The sequence below is a fragment of the Zootoca vivipara genome, chromosome 4 (genome assembly GCF_963506605.1).
Source record: "Zootoca vivipara chromosome 4, rZooViv1.1, whole genome shotgun sequence".
Lineage (NCBI taxonomy): Eukaryota > Metazoa > Chordata > Lepidosauria > Squamata > Lacertidae > Zootoca > Zootoca vivipara.
In genome coordinates, this window is record NC_083279.1 from 25,918,134 (window position 1) to 25,934,673 (window position 16,540).

The 16,540-nt window shown below is 40.6% G+C and overlaps 1 protein-coding gene across 1 annotated transcript in view; it reads right to left on the minus strand.

The window, feature by feature from the left end:
* Window positions 1-16,540, minus strand: part of GCC2 (GRIP and coiled-coil domain containing 2) — a 31,991-nt gene that overhangs the window by 14,159 nt on the left and 1,292 nt on the right. The window contains exons 2-12 of the mRNA XM_035114839.2: window positions 14,239-14,301; window positions 13,178-13,262; window positions 12,784-12,851; window positions 10,679-10,783; window positions 7,083-9,539; window positions 5,818-5,878; window positions 5,339-5,439; window positions 3,866-3,964; window positions 2,189-2,308; window positions 795-959; window positions 599-703 (exon numbers count right to left, since the gene is read on the minus strand). Of these exons, the coding sequence (XP_034970730.2) occupies window positions 599-703; window positions 795-959; window positions 2,189-2,308; window positions 3,866-3,964; window positions 5,339-5,439; window positions 5,818-5,878; window positions 7,083-9,539; window positions 10,679-10,783; window positions 12,784-12,851; window positions 13,178-13,262; window positions 14,239-14,301 (3,429 nt within the window). The remainder of the gene's footprint in view (window positions 1-598; window positions 704-794; window positions 960-2,188; window positions 2,309-3,865; window positions 3,965-5,338; window positions 5,440-5,817; window positions 5,879-7,082; window positions 9,540-10,678; window positions 10,784-12,783; window positions 12,852-13,177; window positions 13,263-14,238; window positions 14,302-16,540) is intronic.

Below are 16,540 nucleotides of genomic sequence, written 5' to 3' on the forward strand. Positions count from 1 at the left end.
AGATTCTATATATCAGGCACATCCAATTCCAAAGAGACTGAGATCTACTCCCAGTATAAAATAAATGGCAGTGATCTACCCACAGTTGAGCTTGGGGGGGGGGGTAGCCAAAGTTGTTGAACTTTTGGGGGGTGGGGGTGGCCAGAGTTGTTCAGATTTTTGAGGGGTGTGTGGCCTCGGTTGAAAATTAAACACTTACAATTTCACGAAGTGCTACAGATAACTTTGCTTTAGCTTTCCGCATTTCAAAACATTCACAAATGCTGTGCCACCAATACAGGAAACTAGCGCTGGGAGACGGAGGAGGGGACATTACTTGTCCGCGATCGACCAAGATTGTGCAGCGATCTACCTGTCAATCGCGATTGACTGGTTGGATATCACTGCTATATATGAATCACCAACATACTCGTGAATCGGCTTGGAGCCCCCATGCTGCGTCAGAAGGTCCCTTGGCCTTTAGAAGAGACTTTGGGGAGGGGAAAACCCAGTAGAGTCCTACTTTGCATGCTCTTTTCCAGATTCTACCTCTTGAGTGAAAAGATGGCAAATATGCAAAGCTAAAAAAGAGAGAGGTAGATATAAACTACCAGTCTACCTTCTTTGCCAACTCCAGCTCTTCTAGAATTTTCTGAAGATGCTTCTTTTCTTTCTGAAGTTGGGTTTGAAGTTCTTCAACTTCTTTTACAGCATTAGTGTGGTCCTGCAAAAAAAAAATAGTGTAAGGGCTACTCATTCAGAAATAGCTATCTTATTCTGTCCTATTTTCTGCTCTCCTAACACATGCCACTCACCTTTATCTTTTGTTCTTTTAGAAGCTTTTCAGCTTCGAGTTCTTTATCAACTTTTGCTTTAGCCCTCTGAGTTTCCAGTAGCTGTGTTTCTAGCAGCTTAGTGTTAGTTTGCAAAGTCTGAATTCGAGTCAAGAGGTCTTCGTTAGCAGAACGCCACTGGTCTTGCTAAAAATGATGGTAGCAACGTTAACAGAGTCAGGATGGGAAATATTCAGCTACACCACTTAAAACACTGGAGATTTCACCCAGATACCATTTTCAAAAGCCAGACTTTCCCCCCTTAGTGTGAGGCTTAAAATAACTTGCTTAAAAGCCTTCAATTCACACAGGCTTTCCACTAAATTTAGTGTGCCACTAAATATATGATACTGTTTTTCTGTATTTTATTTTGTATATGCTTTACAGTATGACGGCATACACCATTCTGGTATTTTCTACGTTGAACTGCTCTGGAATTCTTACAAAACAAACAAACAAGCCCTAACATAAACATACTTGAAAAATATTAATTGCTTTTAACCCACTTTTGTTACTTTAATGGCTTGAGTCCTGAATACATCAATCTCAGGAGAGCTTAAATACGACTGATTCTAAGCAAATGTATGATTTAACTGGTTCCTTTCTGCAAATAGTCCCTAGTGGCAATGATACAGCACAAGAAAACTACGGCAGACAATCCTGTGCAATGTAACATTTCAGTCAACTGGAACAGATATTAATGATCAGAGCAACTTTCTCATAGTTCCCCCTGAAGGACAAAGATATCTAATATAAGTTGGCTCATTTTTTATCTGCACAATATACAGTACTTAAAGAACTGCATTATTTAAGAATACATTGGGGTGGGGACGGAGAATCACCTGTCTCTAACAAAACTTATTGTTTCCACTTTAAAAAATAAATCTGTGCCACCTTCAGAGGCACTAAATACTATCTAAACCATTTTTAATGAAACTTTTATGTTCCTCTGTGAAAATAAAGAGCCAGATTTTGTTATAGACTTTTTCTACTTTTGTATTTTAAAAAAATCCAGTCTTTTGGATTGGTAGCAATCAGCTATGATAGTGAAATAAAGCCTTCATTCCAGGCAGCACTGCTGGGAACTAAAAATGGTGTGGGCAGGGGGAAGAGTGGTGATGCTGTTACCCTCAAGACCTGCAGTAGGTTTCTCAGAGTCATGTGGCCGGCCACTGTTGGAAATAAACAGTGCTCAACTAGAAAACAAGTGAAGTGCCCAAGTTCACAAACAGGGGCTCAAGCCCTGCAAAGGCAAAATTCATTTTCTAGTCTTAGACTTCTCACTCCCTACTCTCCTCCCATCAATTCCCACTTTTTCTCCCCCCCCCCAATAAGAACAAATTCCATTTGTATAGATTTTATATAACCACCAGCACCTGCTGAGTAGAGTTTTCCAGTTGTCTCGTAAGGTCATCTATTTGGTGTTCAAATTTACGCGCTCGCTCTTTTTCAATGTCCAGCTGCTCCGCTTGCTTGTCAAACTCTGTTAAAAGATTCTTGGAGCACATAAACATTCTATTAAGCCTTCATTTATGAGCCTACAACGTTCTGTAGGCATAAGCAGCCATATTCTTTGTCAGGGTAGCACCAGGAAACAGAGCTACTTCTTAACATGGAAATAAAACCTAGATTTTACTTTCTGGATACCCCTCTGAAAGATCTGCACTGGTGCATCCTACTGCAACTATACTGTTATATACCGCAAAGGAAAATAGCATGCTAGATGAAGGCATTAAAAGTCCACATTATGTTTATCTCCATGTCATGAACTTGGGCTGGCTCAACAAGCAGCCTATCTTCAGCATCTCTGCTGAAAATATCTGGGAAGTTGTGTTTTAGCATGGAATTGTACTGCTTTAAAAACAGGCAAAATGAAATAATTGCTACTTAAGTTTTTTGTTTTTTTAAAAAAACGCCTGGTCAAAGATTAAAAGATAGACCACGTTAGCCAACTTACTAGAAAACTATTAAAATATTAGATGCCAGTGTACAATTAGATTGGCTAAAATGTATAAAGATGATGACAGATCTTTGTGGGAAGCAAGGGGTAGAGAGGGCTGATTCTTATCACTGTTAGTGGTTTTTTCAGAAGATAAAAAGATTTTAGAGGAAAATAACAGTAATACTTAATATCCTGCAAGTGAATATACTGTCTGAACCAGGCAGTATTTTAATGACTCCACTCTCTCAAATAAAGAGAATCTATTATGTAATACACTGTCATTACAGTAGCACCTTAAAGACCAACTAAGTCTTTTAAGGTGCTACTGAAGGATTTTTTTTATTTTGTTTCGACTCAGACCAACATGGCTACCTACCTGTAACTGTCATTACAGTGTCTTACATATGCCAAATGGGGGAACCAAAGTAAAAACTCCATTAATTTTGAGAATGGTGTATGAAATTTTGGGACTTGGTCCTATTGAGCAAAATCACACAGCCCTTGTGAGTCAAACAAGATCATTTGAACAAAATTTGAGAAGGAATTCAATTCGATACATTAACATCCAAGAGACAGAGATAGATGCATACTTCTATTCTAAAACCTTTTTTAAAAAGAGCAAAATGTTGCTGGTAAAACAAAGCGCAAAAGCACGTGGGGACTAACAGCTGAGTTCAATTCACAAACAGAAACTAGGGTTACCATGCAATGGGTAGGCAGATCTATAACTGAGTCCTTGTCTCTGCTTTTTCCATTCTGTTAGACAGAATGGAGTTGGGGATACAAATCAACTGTCCTGCTTATAAACAGCAACAACAGGTTCTGCAGGATCTTTCTGTGAGTTCCGTGCAATTAATTAAGGGGATTAAAACAAAAATGTAAAAAAAATGATCTAAAAGCGAAACACCTTAGAAAAATCTACACTAACAAAGCTGTAAGCAGAGGGTTTTGGCGCACAGTGCTGTCCGCTGCAAACACAGCCCTTGCTTATAACTCCCCAGCAGCTGAAACGCAGGTGCTTGGAAACAATGTGGGCACAAGCTCAGAGAAGCCCTGACTAAGCGCTTCAAGCACAGCAAGAAGTGATGAAGATAAAGTACTTGCCCTTTACCTTATAGCTCTCTGCTGTCTGAATGATGTCTCCCATTGAAGTTGATAGCTGCTGTCTCTCTGACTGCAATAACTTCACCTCTTCTCTAAGTGACTGTGCCTAAGCGCAAAGAAAGATATTAACCCGTTACTTCTACCAGTGATTGGACCCGAAGACAACCTTCTGTGAATGAAAAGGGGGGGGGGCATTTCACTAACTCTAGCCTCCTCTGAAACTTTCCACGCTACCTCCTACCTTGTTTCCTCTGGAGCAGATTTTCACAGTGAAGCCAGGACCCAAGAGTGACCCACTCCCTGAGCTCACCAAATCCCAGCCCTCATTAGCAAGCTACCAAATTCCATGTACTGTAGCTTTGAAGCTCTTTGCCACAGAGAAGGGTTGACCAACCCCATTCAGCATGAGGGCTGTATTGACCCTCAGTCAGCCACTCCCTTGAGGGCAATATGGCAGCAGTGAGCATGGCTGCTGCATGAATACACAAACATACACTCACCACATAGGGACATTTACCACATACAGAGACATCAGAGTTTGTCTCCTTAGTCACAGATTTGTCTCCTTAGTCACAGATACACTATTTCACACACACGTATACAGAATTGGCACTTCCCGTATTCCTGACCCATGTTGGGGTGGCTGGAAACGCTGCTTTTTTAACTCTGCACAGAAGGATCTGTGTGGGCAAAAGACAATGTATTCACCCACTCCAGTTTGGAGTGCGGAAAAATAAAATGCTGCCTTTCACTCTTTAATGTATACTCACTGCTCTTTAGAGATCAGACAGAGTAGTTTACCTCCTGAACAGATCTCAGGAAATAAAACCCCCTCAGATCAGGAGATAAAGCTGTGGGGGGCTTAAATCAGGCCACTTCCTGTGGCTTGGCAGATAAGATGCAGCTCATAGGTCGTGGGTTAGTCGTTCGTGCCATAAAGAGAATGATGAACCGCAAATCCAACCTTCCTTGCAGCTTGGTTTTCAAGGAAGAACTGAACAGACAAGAAATTCCAAATGTGTGGGTTGTACCGGCTTCCAAACATGTGTATTCACTGTAAAAGACATGGCAACTCCACATGTAGAATTGTGTCCCTTTCACCCCATGCAAGTACTGCCATGCAGGAGAAACATGAGATGTATGAAACAGCCATTTGGCAAAGACCAAAACCTCTCAAGTCAAACGCTGAATCTACCTGCCCTGGTTCAAGGCCTGCTGATCATTATAACTTCCATCTTCTCCAGCTCATATGCAGCCAGACATTTGGTCAAAACTGAAACTAAAGGCTGTGGATAGATGAGAATGGAGGCTACCAAAGTGCCACCAGCCCATTAGCAATCACAGATGAGAACACTTTGGAACCATGCTACTGGGAACAAGTTAAAAGCAGGCCTAAAAAGACCTGTGTGGCCCCAGAAACACATTACCAAACATCTCACAAGGAATTGGTACAAAACATATGGAACTTGATTCCAGTTACCTCTTTCCTGCTGCATTCCAGTTCTTTCCTTAATTTCACGGCAACGGCTTTGATTTTATTTCCTTTTTCTTCTTTCTCTTTCAGTTGTCTTTCCAAAGTCACTGAATGAGCAAACAAAACCTATTTTAAAATGTGAATGCAAAAACATCTTTCTGAAATAAGAAATAATTGATTAATATATACCAGCTTCATTATATTCGTTAAGCAATTAAGAAAATTACGACAATAAAAACGGTCACATCCCATAGCAAGATCTATTTACACACCACCTCATACAAATTAACCCACACATTGATAATATGCTTTCTTTTCTTTTTAAAATGGAAGCCATACATTTCAGGATTCGAAAGCAAAGTATCTCCAGAAGATGCAACTTACTTACAGAGTAAGGTTGCAGATTTGAGATGAGATAGAAACAAACATTAAATACTCAACAATTATTTACACAGCAGCAAACCTGGTAAAATATATATATATACCCATTTTTTCTGCTTCTGATAACTGCTGGTCATCTTTAGCAGAAGACTCCTCGACAGAAGCCTGCATTGCAAACACAACAAATTAGATGGTTAGCTTGATCCTATCACTGAATGTAACTCATCTAAAGTAAGAGAGACAGAGCTTGTCCCGGAAATGCCTTCTGAGAAGCACTTATTGATGCAATTTTCTCTCCAAACGGTAGAGCAGCGAAACAGATGTCTGCTGCTGCCTGGTGGTAGGGTTTCCAGAGCCAAAGCAAAGTGACCTGTGATCTCATTGTGACATCACAATGGAAGCTGTTGAGGCTGATTCCGTCATTCTGCTTTGCTCGGTGGGAAAGTGTAACACTGGACTCCTAAGTGTTAACAGGAGTTCCTAGTTACATCTGCTATTTGTTTCTATAGGATAAAGACAGGCAGATAAAACTAGTTACGTGACAGGAAAGGCTCCAGTAAGAAGATATCACTTTTTAAAATTCAGCAATACATGTATTTTCTAATTAAAAACTGCATCATTGGTTTCTCCCTGATCCTTTCCCCCCTCAGACTAGCTATTTCATTTATTTAGTATTCATATTTCTTTACTGCCCTATGAGCAGAACTCTTTGGGCAACAAGTTTCTTCTTGATAAGGCAATGACAGAGCGTCCATGAAGCATTATTCACTTGCAACAGCCATCTAGCTTCATTGCTTTATCACCTCTAAAGTGTCTCAAAGTGAAGAATACTAAAAGTCTTGGAAGACCCTAGCTCACTTTCATTTTCCAGAATTTTGGGGGGACACAATAAAGAACCTAGAAGTTTCACCCTTGACTACTTAACACTATCTTAAAATGCATTTTAGTGGCACTCAAACAAGACCAAATTAACAACCACTGTAAAAGAATGGTTTTAATGAGTTATTGTGAACTCAGGGATAATTAATCCTCAGAACACAAATCCAACCCGTAACCCAGGTTCCAAATCTATAAATGCTTATTTGGGGATGAAAGGAGGAAGCACACTTTCACGCAAGAGTTGTGTTTACTGCATGTACCACAACACTGTTAAGACAGGCAGTAGACAAGTCTATCACGCAAAGTATGAAATCACCCTCACCAGCCTCACAAGAGATATGAAGAGTTCAAGTTTTGCGGTATTTCTTTTGCATGTAAGAACAAAAGATTGTACCCAAAGAATTTCACAATTCCCACTACTTTCCCAAATTCTGTTCTCAAGAGGCTTGGGGGGGGATAAATGAGAGCAATTCAATAATAAAACCCTAACCTTCAGCAAAGAAAGCTCAGCCTGCACGTTTCTCAATTCCGTCTCTTTTTCCTCAAGGATTAAGCTTAATTTTTTCCGCTCCTCTTCTTGATCTTTTATTTTGCTTTCACAGAGCGCATGCTTTTCAGATAGATCTTCCATGCAAACTAAAATATCTTGGTTCTCATTCCGGAGTTTTTCACTGGCGTGTTTCAGCTCCTGGATATCTAGATGCAGGGCTTCTTTTTCAGAAACAGCCCCTTCCAACTCGTCTCTTAACAAGAGTTTTTCATTTTCATAGTCATCCAAAAGAGATCTGAGTTCCATGCAACGAGCTGCATTTTCTTCCTGCAGCCTCTGCATCTCCTCCTGTAGAAGCAGGTTTTCATCCTTTTGTGAGTTCAGACTTTGTATCTCTTGCTTCATTTTTGCAAATAATTCATTTGCCGCTTGCAGCAGACCAGCTACATCTTCTCCTTCGTTTTCTTCTGGGTTTCTGGAGCCCATCTGCTCAAGGAGGCTACAGAGCTGACTCACGACAAGCGATCTGAAAGCCTTTTCCTCCTCATGTACCTTAGTCAAATGGTCTTTCTCTTCACAGACTGTTTGCAATTTCGTTTCTAAATTATCTGCTTTCTCTTGAGACACAATCCAGCCCCGCTTTTCAGATGCAATGCTTTCCAGCTCTTTCCCTGCTTGGTCCCTGTCTTCCTTGAGCTTGCTATTTTCATCATGTAGACTCGCTACTTCAGATGAGAGGTGCACTTTATATTGCTGAAGAGCTTCAACCTGCTGTTCCAATTCCCCCAGCTTTAGTTGGTTCTCTTCTTTTTCCACTTTCAGTTTCGCCATCAACTCCTCTACCTGTTGCTCCAATTCACTGTTGCAAAGGCTAAGAGCCTCAACCCGCTGCTGATGCTCCACAGCCACTGCTTTCTCCTCTTTGCATTTTCCCTGGAGGCTTTCTATCGTCTCAGCAGAGCATTTCAGTTTGTCAAGGATACTATCATTCTGTGATGAAAGCTCACTCTTCTCCTCTTCCAGTTCTTTCATTGCAGCCTCTCTTTGATGAAGAGAAGCAAGAAGTTTCTCCTTCTCTTCCTGGAGAGTGCCTATTTTATGCCTTAGTTCTTCCAGCTCCTCGAGTTTGAAGGAGAGCTGTTCAGTATGTTCCCGGAGCTGATTTACGGTCTCAAGGAGAACATCCTTTTCACTGAAAGCAGCTCTAAGCTTTTTCTGTAGTTCAGCAACATCTGAAGCCTGCTGCTGCTTCATGGATGCAAATTCTCTGCTTATCTTCCCAGCAGATTCCCCCAATTCAGTTTGAAAGGTTTCCATCGTTTCACGCAAGCTCTCATAACTAGCAATTGCATCTTCTTTCTCCTGTAGGTGCTTCTGACATTGTTCTTTAAGATCCACTATCTCAAGAGCCAATGACTGGTTTTCTCTCTCTAAACTTAATGATACTGATTGTTTAAGCTCACAAATTTCCCTTTTATGCTTTTCTAACAGTTCTTCAGTTTCTAGACTATTTTCTTTTACAGTCTTCCTGTGTTGTTCTGTTACTGCCTTCAACTCCGATTTTAGTTTTTCAACTACGCCACAGTGATCCTCTTTGGCAAGCTGCAGTTCGTTAATTTTGAACTCCAAATCTTCTTTCTCGTGGAAGAATTCATCCTGTGCGTGCTGGATTTCCACTTCCAGTTTCATCTTAACATTGTTCATGTAGGTTAACTCATCTTGTAATATGCTGTGTTGAGATTCCAGTTCTTTTAAAGCATTTTCTAAATGTCTGGTCTTTTCTGCCATTTCCGTTTCCAACTGTACATCTCCAGTTTCTAGGCTGTCTACATCTTTCGTTAGAGTTTGCCTTATGTATTCCAGTTCACGCTCATATTTCTCCTTACAAGCACGCAATTCATCCTGCATGTCCTTCTCTTTTAACCTGTATTGCTCTATTAAGTTCTGCTTTAGCTGATCCACTTTATTTTGCTCCTCTTCACGTGCTCTGACAGCGGCTTCAAGCTGACATGTCAACTCAGACACTTCCTTTTGGTGAGTAGTCCTCTGTTTCTCTAGTTCTTCATCTAATCTATCCATTTCCCTTTGGTAACACTGAGAATTGCTTTCAATGACCTCTTGCAGTTTGGCAGTTTCCTCCTTCTTACCCTCAATGGAAGCATCCAACTGTTTCTTCAGATTCAATATTTGTTCCTCACAGGCAGCCTTAGTTTGATGGACCTCTTCCTGTAGCCTTTTAATTTCTTTGTGGTTATTACTCTGACACTTAAGCTGTTCTGTGAGCTGCTCTTGTTTGCTCCTTTCTGCAAGCAGTTCCTTTTGCAACGTGGCCATAGTTTCATCATATTTGGACTGTGTTGCTATGGTTTCATTCTTAAGACCTTCGATTTCTTTCAGGTAGTCAGTGTTCAACTGTGCAAACTTCTTCTGCAATTCTTCTTCCTTAGCGAGAGCAGCCTATTGATAAAATATTCAAAGGAGTGTCATATATGCATATTTTAATCATTTTAAAGTGTATACTCAATTTACACCACTTAAAATATCAAAATCAAACCGAAACCCACCCAATATCCATCCTCACTCCCCAACCCCATCTGACAGAGGGAACAATTTAGGAATAAAGGCATACACAAAAACATGTGTAGGAGATCTGCACAACTTGCGTTACTTCATCAACATCTGCCTTCCCATCCGAGCTGAAAACATATTTCTTCAATTAAAAGCAAAATATAAATATGACCTATTACAAAATAGGATTTCAAAGGATGCACAAGATTTACTCTCAGTCTGCTTAAATAATATATATTTAATCTACTTTATTGCTCTCCATTTTATTCCATTCACAAAACTGAGCATGCAACTTCCAGCTTAAGTAACTGTGTGCCTTCTACCTAATGGTAGTTGTCATCTATTAACTGACACACATACCAGAAAAAGCAGCAGAACACATTTTACAGAAGAAAAGAATTCAAACTACATTTTGTTCTTGGTGGCAAGATATCTTCTGAGAGATTTCTAAAACGGGAAACTTGAGAGGCCAGATAAATGAGAAGTGTTTCAATTGTTCAATGTTTTGGCAATATCTTAATACTCCGTCTGCTGGGAATAACTTTTGTGACACCTCACATGTCTAGGCACTGGCAAGAGCTTTGGTTTGTTTTTGTTTTTTAAAGGATGTTTAAAGCAATTTCCAATAAAAGGTTGAGAGATGGCTGGGGCATTAAGCCTTACTGCAACAGAACCATTGGCCCACAGATAGCTAATGTTATGCTCTCTGGTTGCTGCTGGACTTCAACTTTATCATCCCTGGCCACTGGTTGTGATGGCTGGGGCTGATGGGAATTGTACAGTAGTCCCGCAGCATCTGGAGGGCACCACATTAGATACCCCCCGCCTATTGAATCTCTCTTCCCCAGAGAATACACTCATATCTGCTGTGCCTCCCTGTTTTAGGATCAAGGAAAGGGGCAATGCATGACACTTGTAAACTTGGAATAGAAACAAAAGGGATTCAAAGATAGGAAAGGCTCTCTTTGACAGAAATATATTAAATAAGCTAGAATTAGAAAACATATTTTACTGCATTGAGGGAGTACCTCTGCTTCTTGTTGCCTTTTCCCATTTTCTTTTTTCAGAGCTAGACACTGCTGCTGGATTTCAGCTTTTTCCAGAAGAACAACATCCAGCCGCTCTGTGAGGGCCTAATTTTAAGAAGGACAGAACAAGAAGGAAGAACCCACTTCACTATAAACAAAAACACAAGAGGAATTGTATTTTTTTAAGATGCTGAAAGATGTCTCTTTTTTTATTGACATTTGTTTCCTGTGCCCCAGAATCAATGGAGACTGAGAGTTCTTCAGCTGCACTCAATGGGCTGAGTTATTAACCCACTTCAGCACCAAACCCAGAGTCTGGTCATGTGTCAGAATCATGGGCTTGATCCTCAGGCTCCATTTACATTTAAAACCACACAGAGATATTCACTCTAAAGTTAACTCTGATATAATTTCTTTGTATTGAAAGTCATCCTTAAACAGAAAGCATTGTTAAATCAATCCGAACCTGACCAGGGATATGCTCATGGTTCTGTTTGGGGCAGTTCTGGGGCTACTAATAAGTCTGGTAAAATCTAAAAACAGCATTGTTTGAAAACACATCCTTATCAGAATACACAACATGGCTAACCTAACTATGCTCTGAAATTTTCTTTATCTGAAGTTTAACTAATGAATTTACTGCACTGATCCAGAGGGGAACAGACATGGGGATGAGATTATTGTAACAATCATGTTATTACTTCTTGGCTGTGCTTAATGTTTACAGTCATAGAATCATAGAATCATAGAGTTGGAAGAGACCACAAGGGCCATCCAGTCCAACCCCCTGCCAAGCAGGAAACACCATCAAAGCATTCTTGACATATGCCTGTCAAGCCTCTGCTTAAAGACCTCCAAAGAAGGAGACTCCACCACACTCCTTGGTAGCAAATTCCACTGCCGAACAGCTCTTACTGTCAGGAAGTTCTTCCTAATGTTTAGGTGGAATCTTCTTTCTTGAAGTTTGAATCCATTGCTCCGTGTCCGCTTCTCTGGAGCAGCAGAAAACAATCTTTCTCCCTCCTCCATATGACATCCTTTCATATATTTGAACATGGCTATCATATCACCCCTTAACCTTCTCTTCTCCAGGCTAAACATCAGATTTGCCATTTCCCCCTCTTCTCAGGTGTAACCACGAGAAGACTTAAAAGTTGTCACTGTCATTTTCAGCTAATTACAGTTTAGTGTTATGTCCAAACCCTAAACTGTGATTTATCATAACAGTAGTTTACTGAAATAAGCCAGCTTGAGTTTAGTTTCAAGCATTGCACTAAACTGTGGGTAATGGAATGGAATCAAAAGCTTCCAACTTCCTCTGGTGTGGGTCAGGGGAGATGGGAATGCACAAGTCCAAGGCTTATGAATGTAATGCTAAACCATAGTTAAGCTTACGATCAGACCAAGCTTTCAGTTGCTCACTCTCATTAAGGTGACCAGTAAATGCGGCAACAGGCAATTATAGTTTGAGGAACACTTGTAGCAAATGATCTTCAAATCTCATGAGATAAGAAGCAGCCCACATTAGGAGGAAGTCCAAAGAAAGATAATTTTCAATAAAACACAATGCCCTGCACTTTAACTCATAGGTAAATGACCTGCCAGACAACTGAGAAAAGGAGTCTCAGTGGTATGACACAGGCAGAACTTACTTCCTTTTAACCAAAACATGTATTTATTGGGAATGAAAAGCCCTTGCACAATATATGATGCGTTAAGAGTACAATCCTACCACCGTCTGTGTTGATAGCTGGGGGCATTAAGAACTGTGTGTAGTTGTCTCTCTGCTGCCAATGGAGCCTCTGCCTTGGCTAACCCAGACATCCAGAAAGCTACTGCTGGGGATCCTCCTGCCAGTGGTAGCAAATGGAAAGCCCCAAGAAAGTGTTGCATTTTCAGGATCGAAAGCACTGCAGATTCCCCAATGGCTCTGGTCCTCAGCCTCCTCCCCAGTTAGATCAGCCTGGAGCTGGCTAAGTGAAAAGTTAGAATAAACTGCCCCCATATTCCACTCAAACCGGTGTGAGCTGGCAGGGCTTGGGAAGCTGCAACAGTTCTGCCACCCTACCAGCCTCAGGATTGTTTGTTAAGTTATGCATTCCCACCTGAATAATATCATCAGTTCCTCCAGCAGCAGGTTTTGTTTTCATTTCTTCAATCTCTTTCTCCAATTCTAAGGGGAAACAGTGTTTTCTCTGAATAAGGATAATTCATTCATTTCATGTATTATTCTACTCTTCTGCAACCCCAAAGTTTATTCTATACAGCTAATTTGGTTTATTCATGGTCGTTATTACGCCTAACATCAGCAGGAGCAGATCCAAGCCTGGCAGATATTCACGCCATTTCCCCAGGATTTCTGAAAGCTTTTTTTTTTTGTCTCATGACTCTGATTTGTTGCAGCTAATTGTACTGGTGGGCCTTTTTTAGACTAGATGCTACATGCAGTCTGCCATGCTGTTTTAAAATAAATGAAAACCAACATCAGTAGGGAGGTACCTGAACATCGGGATTTCACTTTCTGTACATGCATCATTTGCTTCTTGGCAAATTTGATAAGATCTTCTCTGGGTAAAGTATCCAGCTGCAAAATTAATAAATAATGTTCTAAATAGCAGTTAAGGGTATTGAACTTCAGAACGTCAAGCTAACTTTTAATGCTTTCCCTATTTCATTCCACCAGAAGAAGCTTCACAAAGAACGCTGGAGAAATAAGCTGCAGTTTGCAAAGCATACTGCAAATGTTTGATTCAACATTAGCAGGGGCTGAATGTATTTGTCTCCACCAGACCTACAAAGTGGGACAACCCTTTCAGAATAGTAGCAGTAAGAGAGACTTAGGCACTCAGCCCTGAAAAACACTAGGTAACACAGCCTACAGTACCACAGTAACTGTGCACTTGCTATGTTATTCTGTAAAGATGGTATCTCAAATTACTATTCTGGCTCTTTACAGCTTGAAAAGCAGTGAGAATAGCACCACCTGCACTGATTTGCTAAGCAAAGAAACAGTCCAGTTTAGCCAAGGGGCTATGCCGCCTCTCATAGGCTCAAGGTTAGGAAAACGCAACCTGAATTATGGCAGAACAATGATTTCCAAACACATTTTCAGTTTATCTGAAGTAATTTCAAAAGGAGTCTACATATAAACATATTGGAGGGATGCCAAATAAAAAATGGCTGAACCTCTTCAGATACACCAAAATATTAGGCTTGCCAAACAGATGAAGCTCAGGAGTTACTATAGACTAAATTGCTGAACACTACAGAAAGCACAACCTTTAACAAGGTTTGTTACATGAATGAGCAATAAGAAAATGAAAGCCAAATATTCGAAGGTATTTGTTTCCTGTAATAGCTGCCAGCTGCACTTGCCAAATAAACCTTTGCTGCATACAAAGATTACTTTTTAATGGCTGCAATGACTTCACTTTCTGCAAATAAAGCAGAGCCAATTCTTACATTTGAAAATGCAGCATTTTTTAATGTCACCTACAGACAGACCTCCTTTTGTCCATCTATTACTACTGAAACAAATTATATTTGTAAGGAAACCTTACCTTTGACTTGCCTGTTGTGGATGTGGAAGGCGAAGCTGCCATTTCTTGACCACTATCTTGCAGCTGAAACATACAAAATTACAGATAAAAGCCTGGTGTGTGCAGACTATTTTATTATTTCTTTCTCCAACCCTACACTACCATTCTACCCCGAAGTGTATTCAAAGCTTACAGCAATAAAGAGACCATTTAAAGCAATAACACTATTAAAGCAGATACAATGACTATTAAAAAAATAGCAGAGTCAACAGCAAAGGCAAATAAAAAGACCACTACTGCACAATCCCAGGTTAGCACACACAGAATTGCATAAAGAGCAATTCAATAACTTAATACATTAAGAATTAAGTCTTCAGTGCAGCTTACTCCTTTCTAAGTGTTTAGTAGTTTTCTGGGACCTGATAAGCTATTGGCTAGATGACAGGTGTCTCTTCAGGGAGTATGGTATTCTGCCTCACCTGGATCAAATGAAAAGGAGGCGAGTTGGGTGGGTGTCAAAAGTATGTTAATGGAACACCACCCTAAATTGCCAGATGACAACACAGGGCTTCATGTTCACGTCAAACAGCTTGGGATTATTAGAAAAATGTGTAGAATATAGTCATACCTCTTGTTACGTCAAGTCTCCGGTTGCGTTTTTTCAGGATACAAATGCGGCAAACCCGGAAGTGCATGCGCAAAAGCACTCTGCACACCTCGTGCGTGCGCAGAAGCGCTCTATTGCGCCGCGTGCAGAAGTGGCGCTCTAGCTGCGGACTTTTCGGGGTGTGAACGGCACCCCAGAACGGATCGAGTCCGTAACTAGAGGTAGCACTGTAGTTTGCAACTTAATCTAAAGGGGTACTTTCTATTTCTTTTTTAAATATTAATTTTTATTAGTTTTCAAATTTTAACAAATCCATCCAAATTATTTAAATTTAACACATTTTTTCAAAAAATAATTTGGTTTCCCGCTCTCGTTGCAAGCATATGTCAATTATATTCCTGATGTTACCACTTCATTCTTCTTCTTTAATCACCTTCTCAACCTTCTACTAGTTTTAAACCATTTTCATCGCCAGCTGATCTTGTTACCTTGTAATCAGCACCATTGTTGTTTCCAAAACATACAAACATCCATTTTTGCATGCACAAAGAGATACTTTTTATTTCTAATCTTTGGAATGCACAGATAGTTGTGTGTTTATGCTAACCATTCAGTATATAAACATGGCATTCATATTTTCTAATACTTCACAACAACGCGAAGAATAAAAATGTTTCCAAGGCCTAGTCACTACAATTACAAAGCTAACTTTGCTAAAATAAGATGTAGTTTATCCACCCTGTTTCATTCCAGTGTTCGAATGCTGAATTCATAGTGCCAGCAGATGTTGCAGGGGTGCCCAAACCTTTTTCAAAGAGGGCCGGATTTGATGAAGTGAACATACATGAGGGCCGACCAAAGTTTTTAGGACTGAAGTTGTGGTGCTTTGGGGGGAATTTTGCCCAGGAAATAAAACTTACTCAGGGGCCGGCTTAAATCGACCGGAGGGCCAGATTAGGCTCACGAAACGGGCTTTGGACACGCCTGGTTTAGGGCAATGTTCAAAACTCCCATTGTTCTAGGCACATTTTGCGACAGGGAATTTCATTGGCGCAAGCAGTTTCTGAGCCTAAGATTTCAGATTAAAACTACAGAGTGGAAGGAAAGGATGACCTTTTTCTGCCTCCCCACTTCCAACTACTCTCTGAAGACTGGAAAAGAGACCCTCTTAAGAATATTAGGGGGGGTGGGCAGGGGAAGGACTAGACCAGTGTTTCTCAACCAGTGTGCCTCCAGATGTTTTGGGACTACAACTCCCATCATTCCTGACCACTGGTCTTGCTAGCTAGGGATGATGGGAGTTGTAGTCCCAAAACATCTGGAAGCACACTGGTTGAGAAACACTGGACTAGACCAGGCATCCCCAAACTGTGGCCCTCCAGATGTTTTGGCCTACAACTCCCATGATCCCTAGTTAACAGTAAAAGTAGTCGGGGAAGATGGGAATTGTAGTCCAAAACATCTGGAGGGCCGAAGTTTGGGGATGCCTGGACTAGACTATGTGGAAAATGAACATATTTCAGCTGCAGTTCATTCATTTCCAGCTTTGTATTCTTGTTATAAAAAAACGCACCTAGACAAGGTTCCATTTAGCTCCAAGCTTTCATCTCTGTTTCCAACACTGGTTTACGGCTGCCATCTCTTTTCAGCCCTCATTCTGTGTCTTTTAACAGCAGTCTGGCACACTGAGGCTTACCAAATAAATGTTCCTACCAA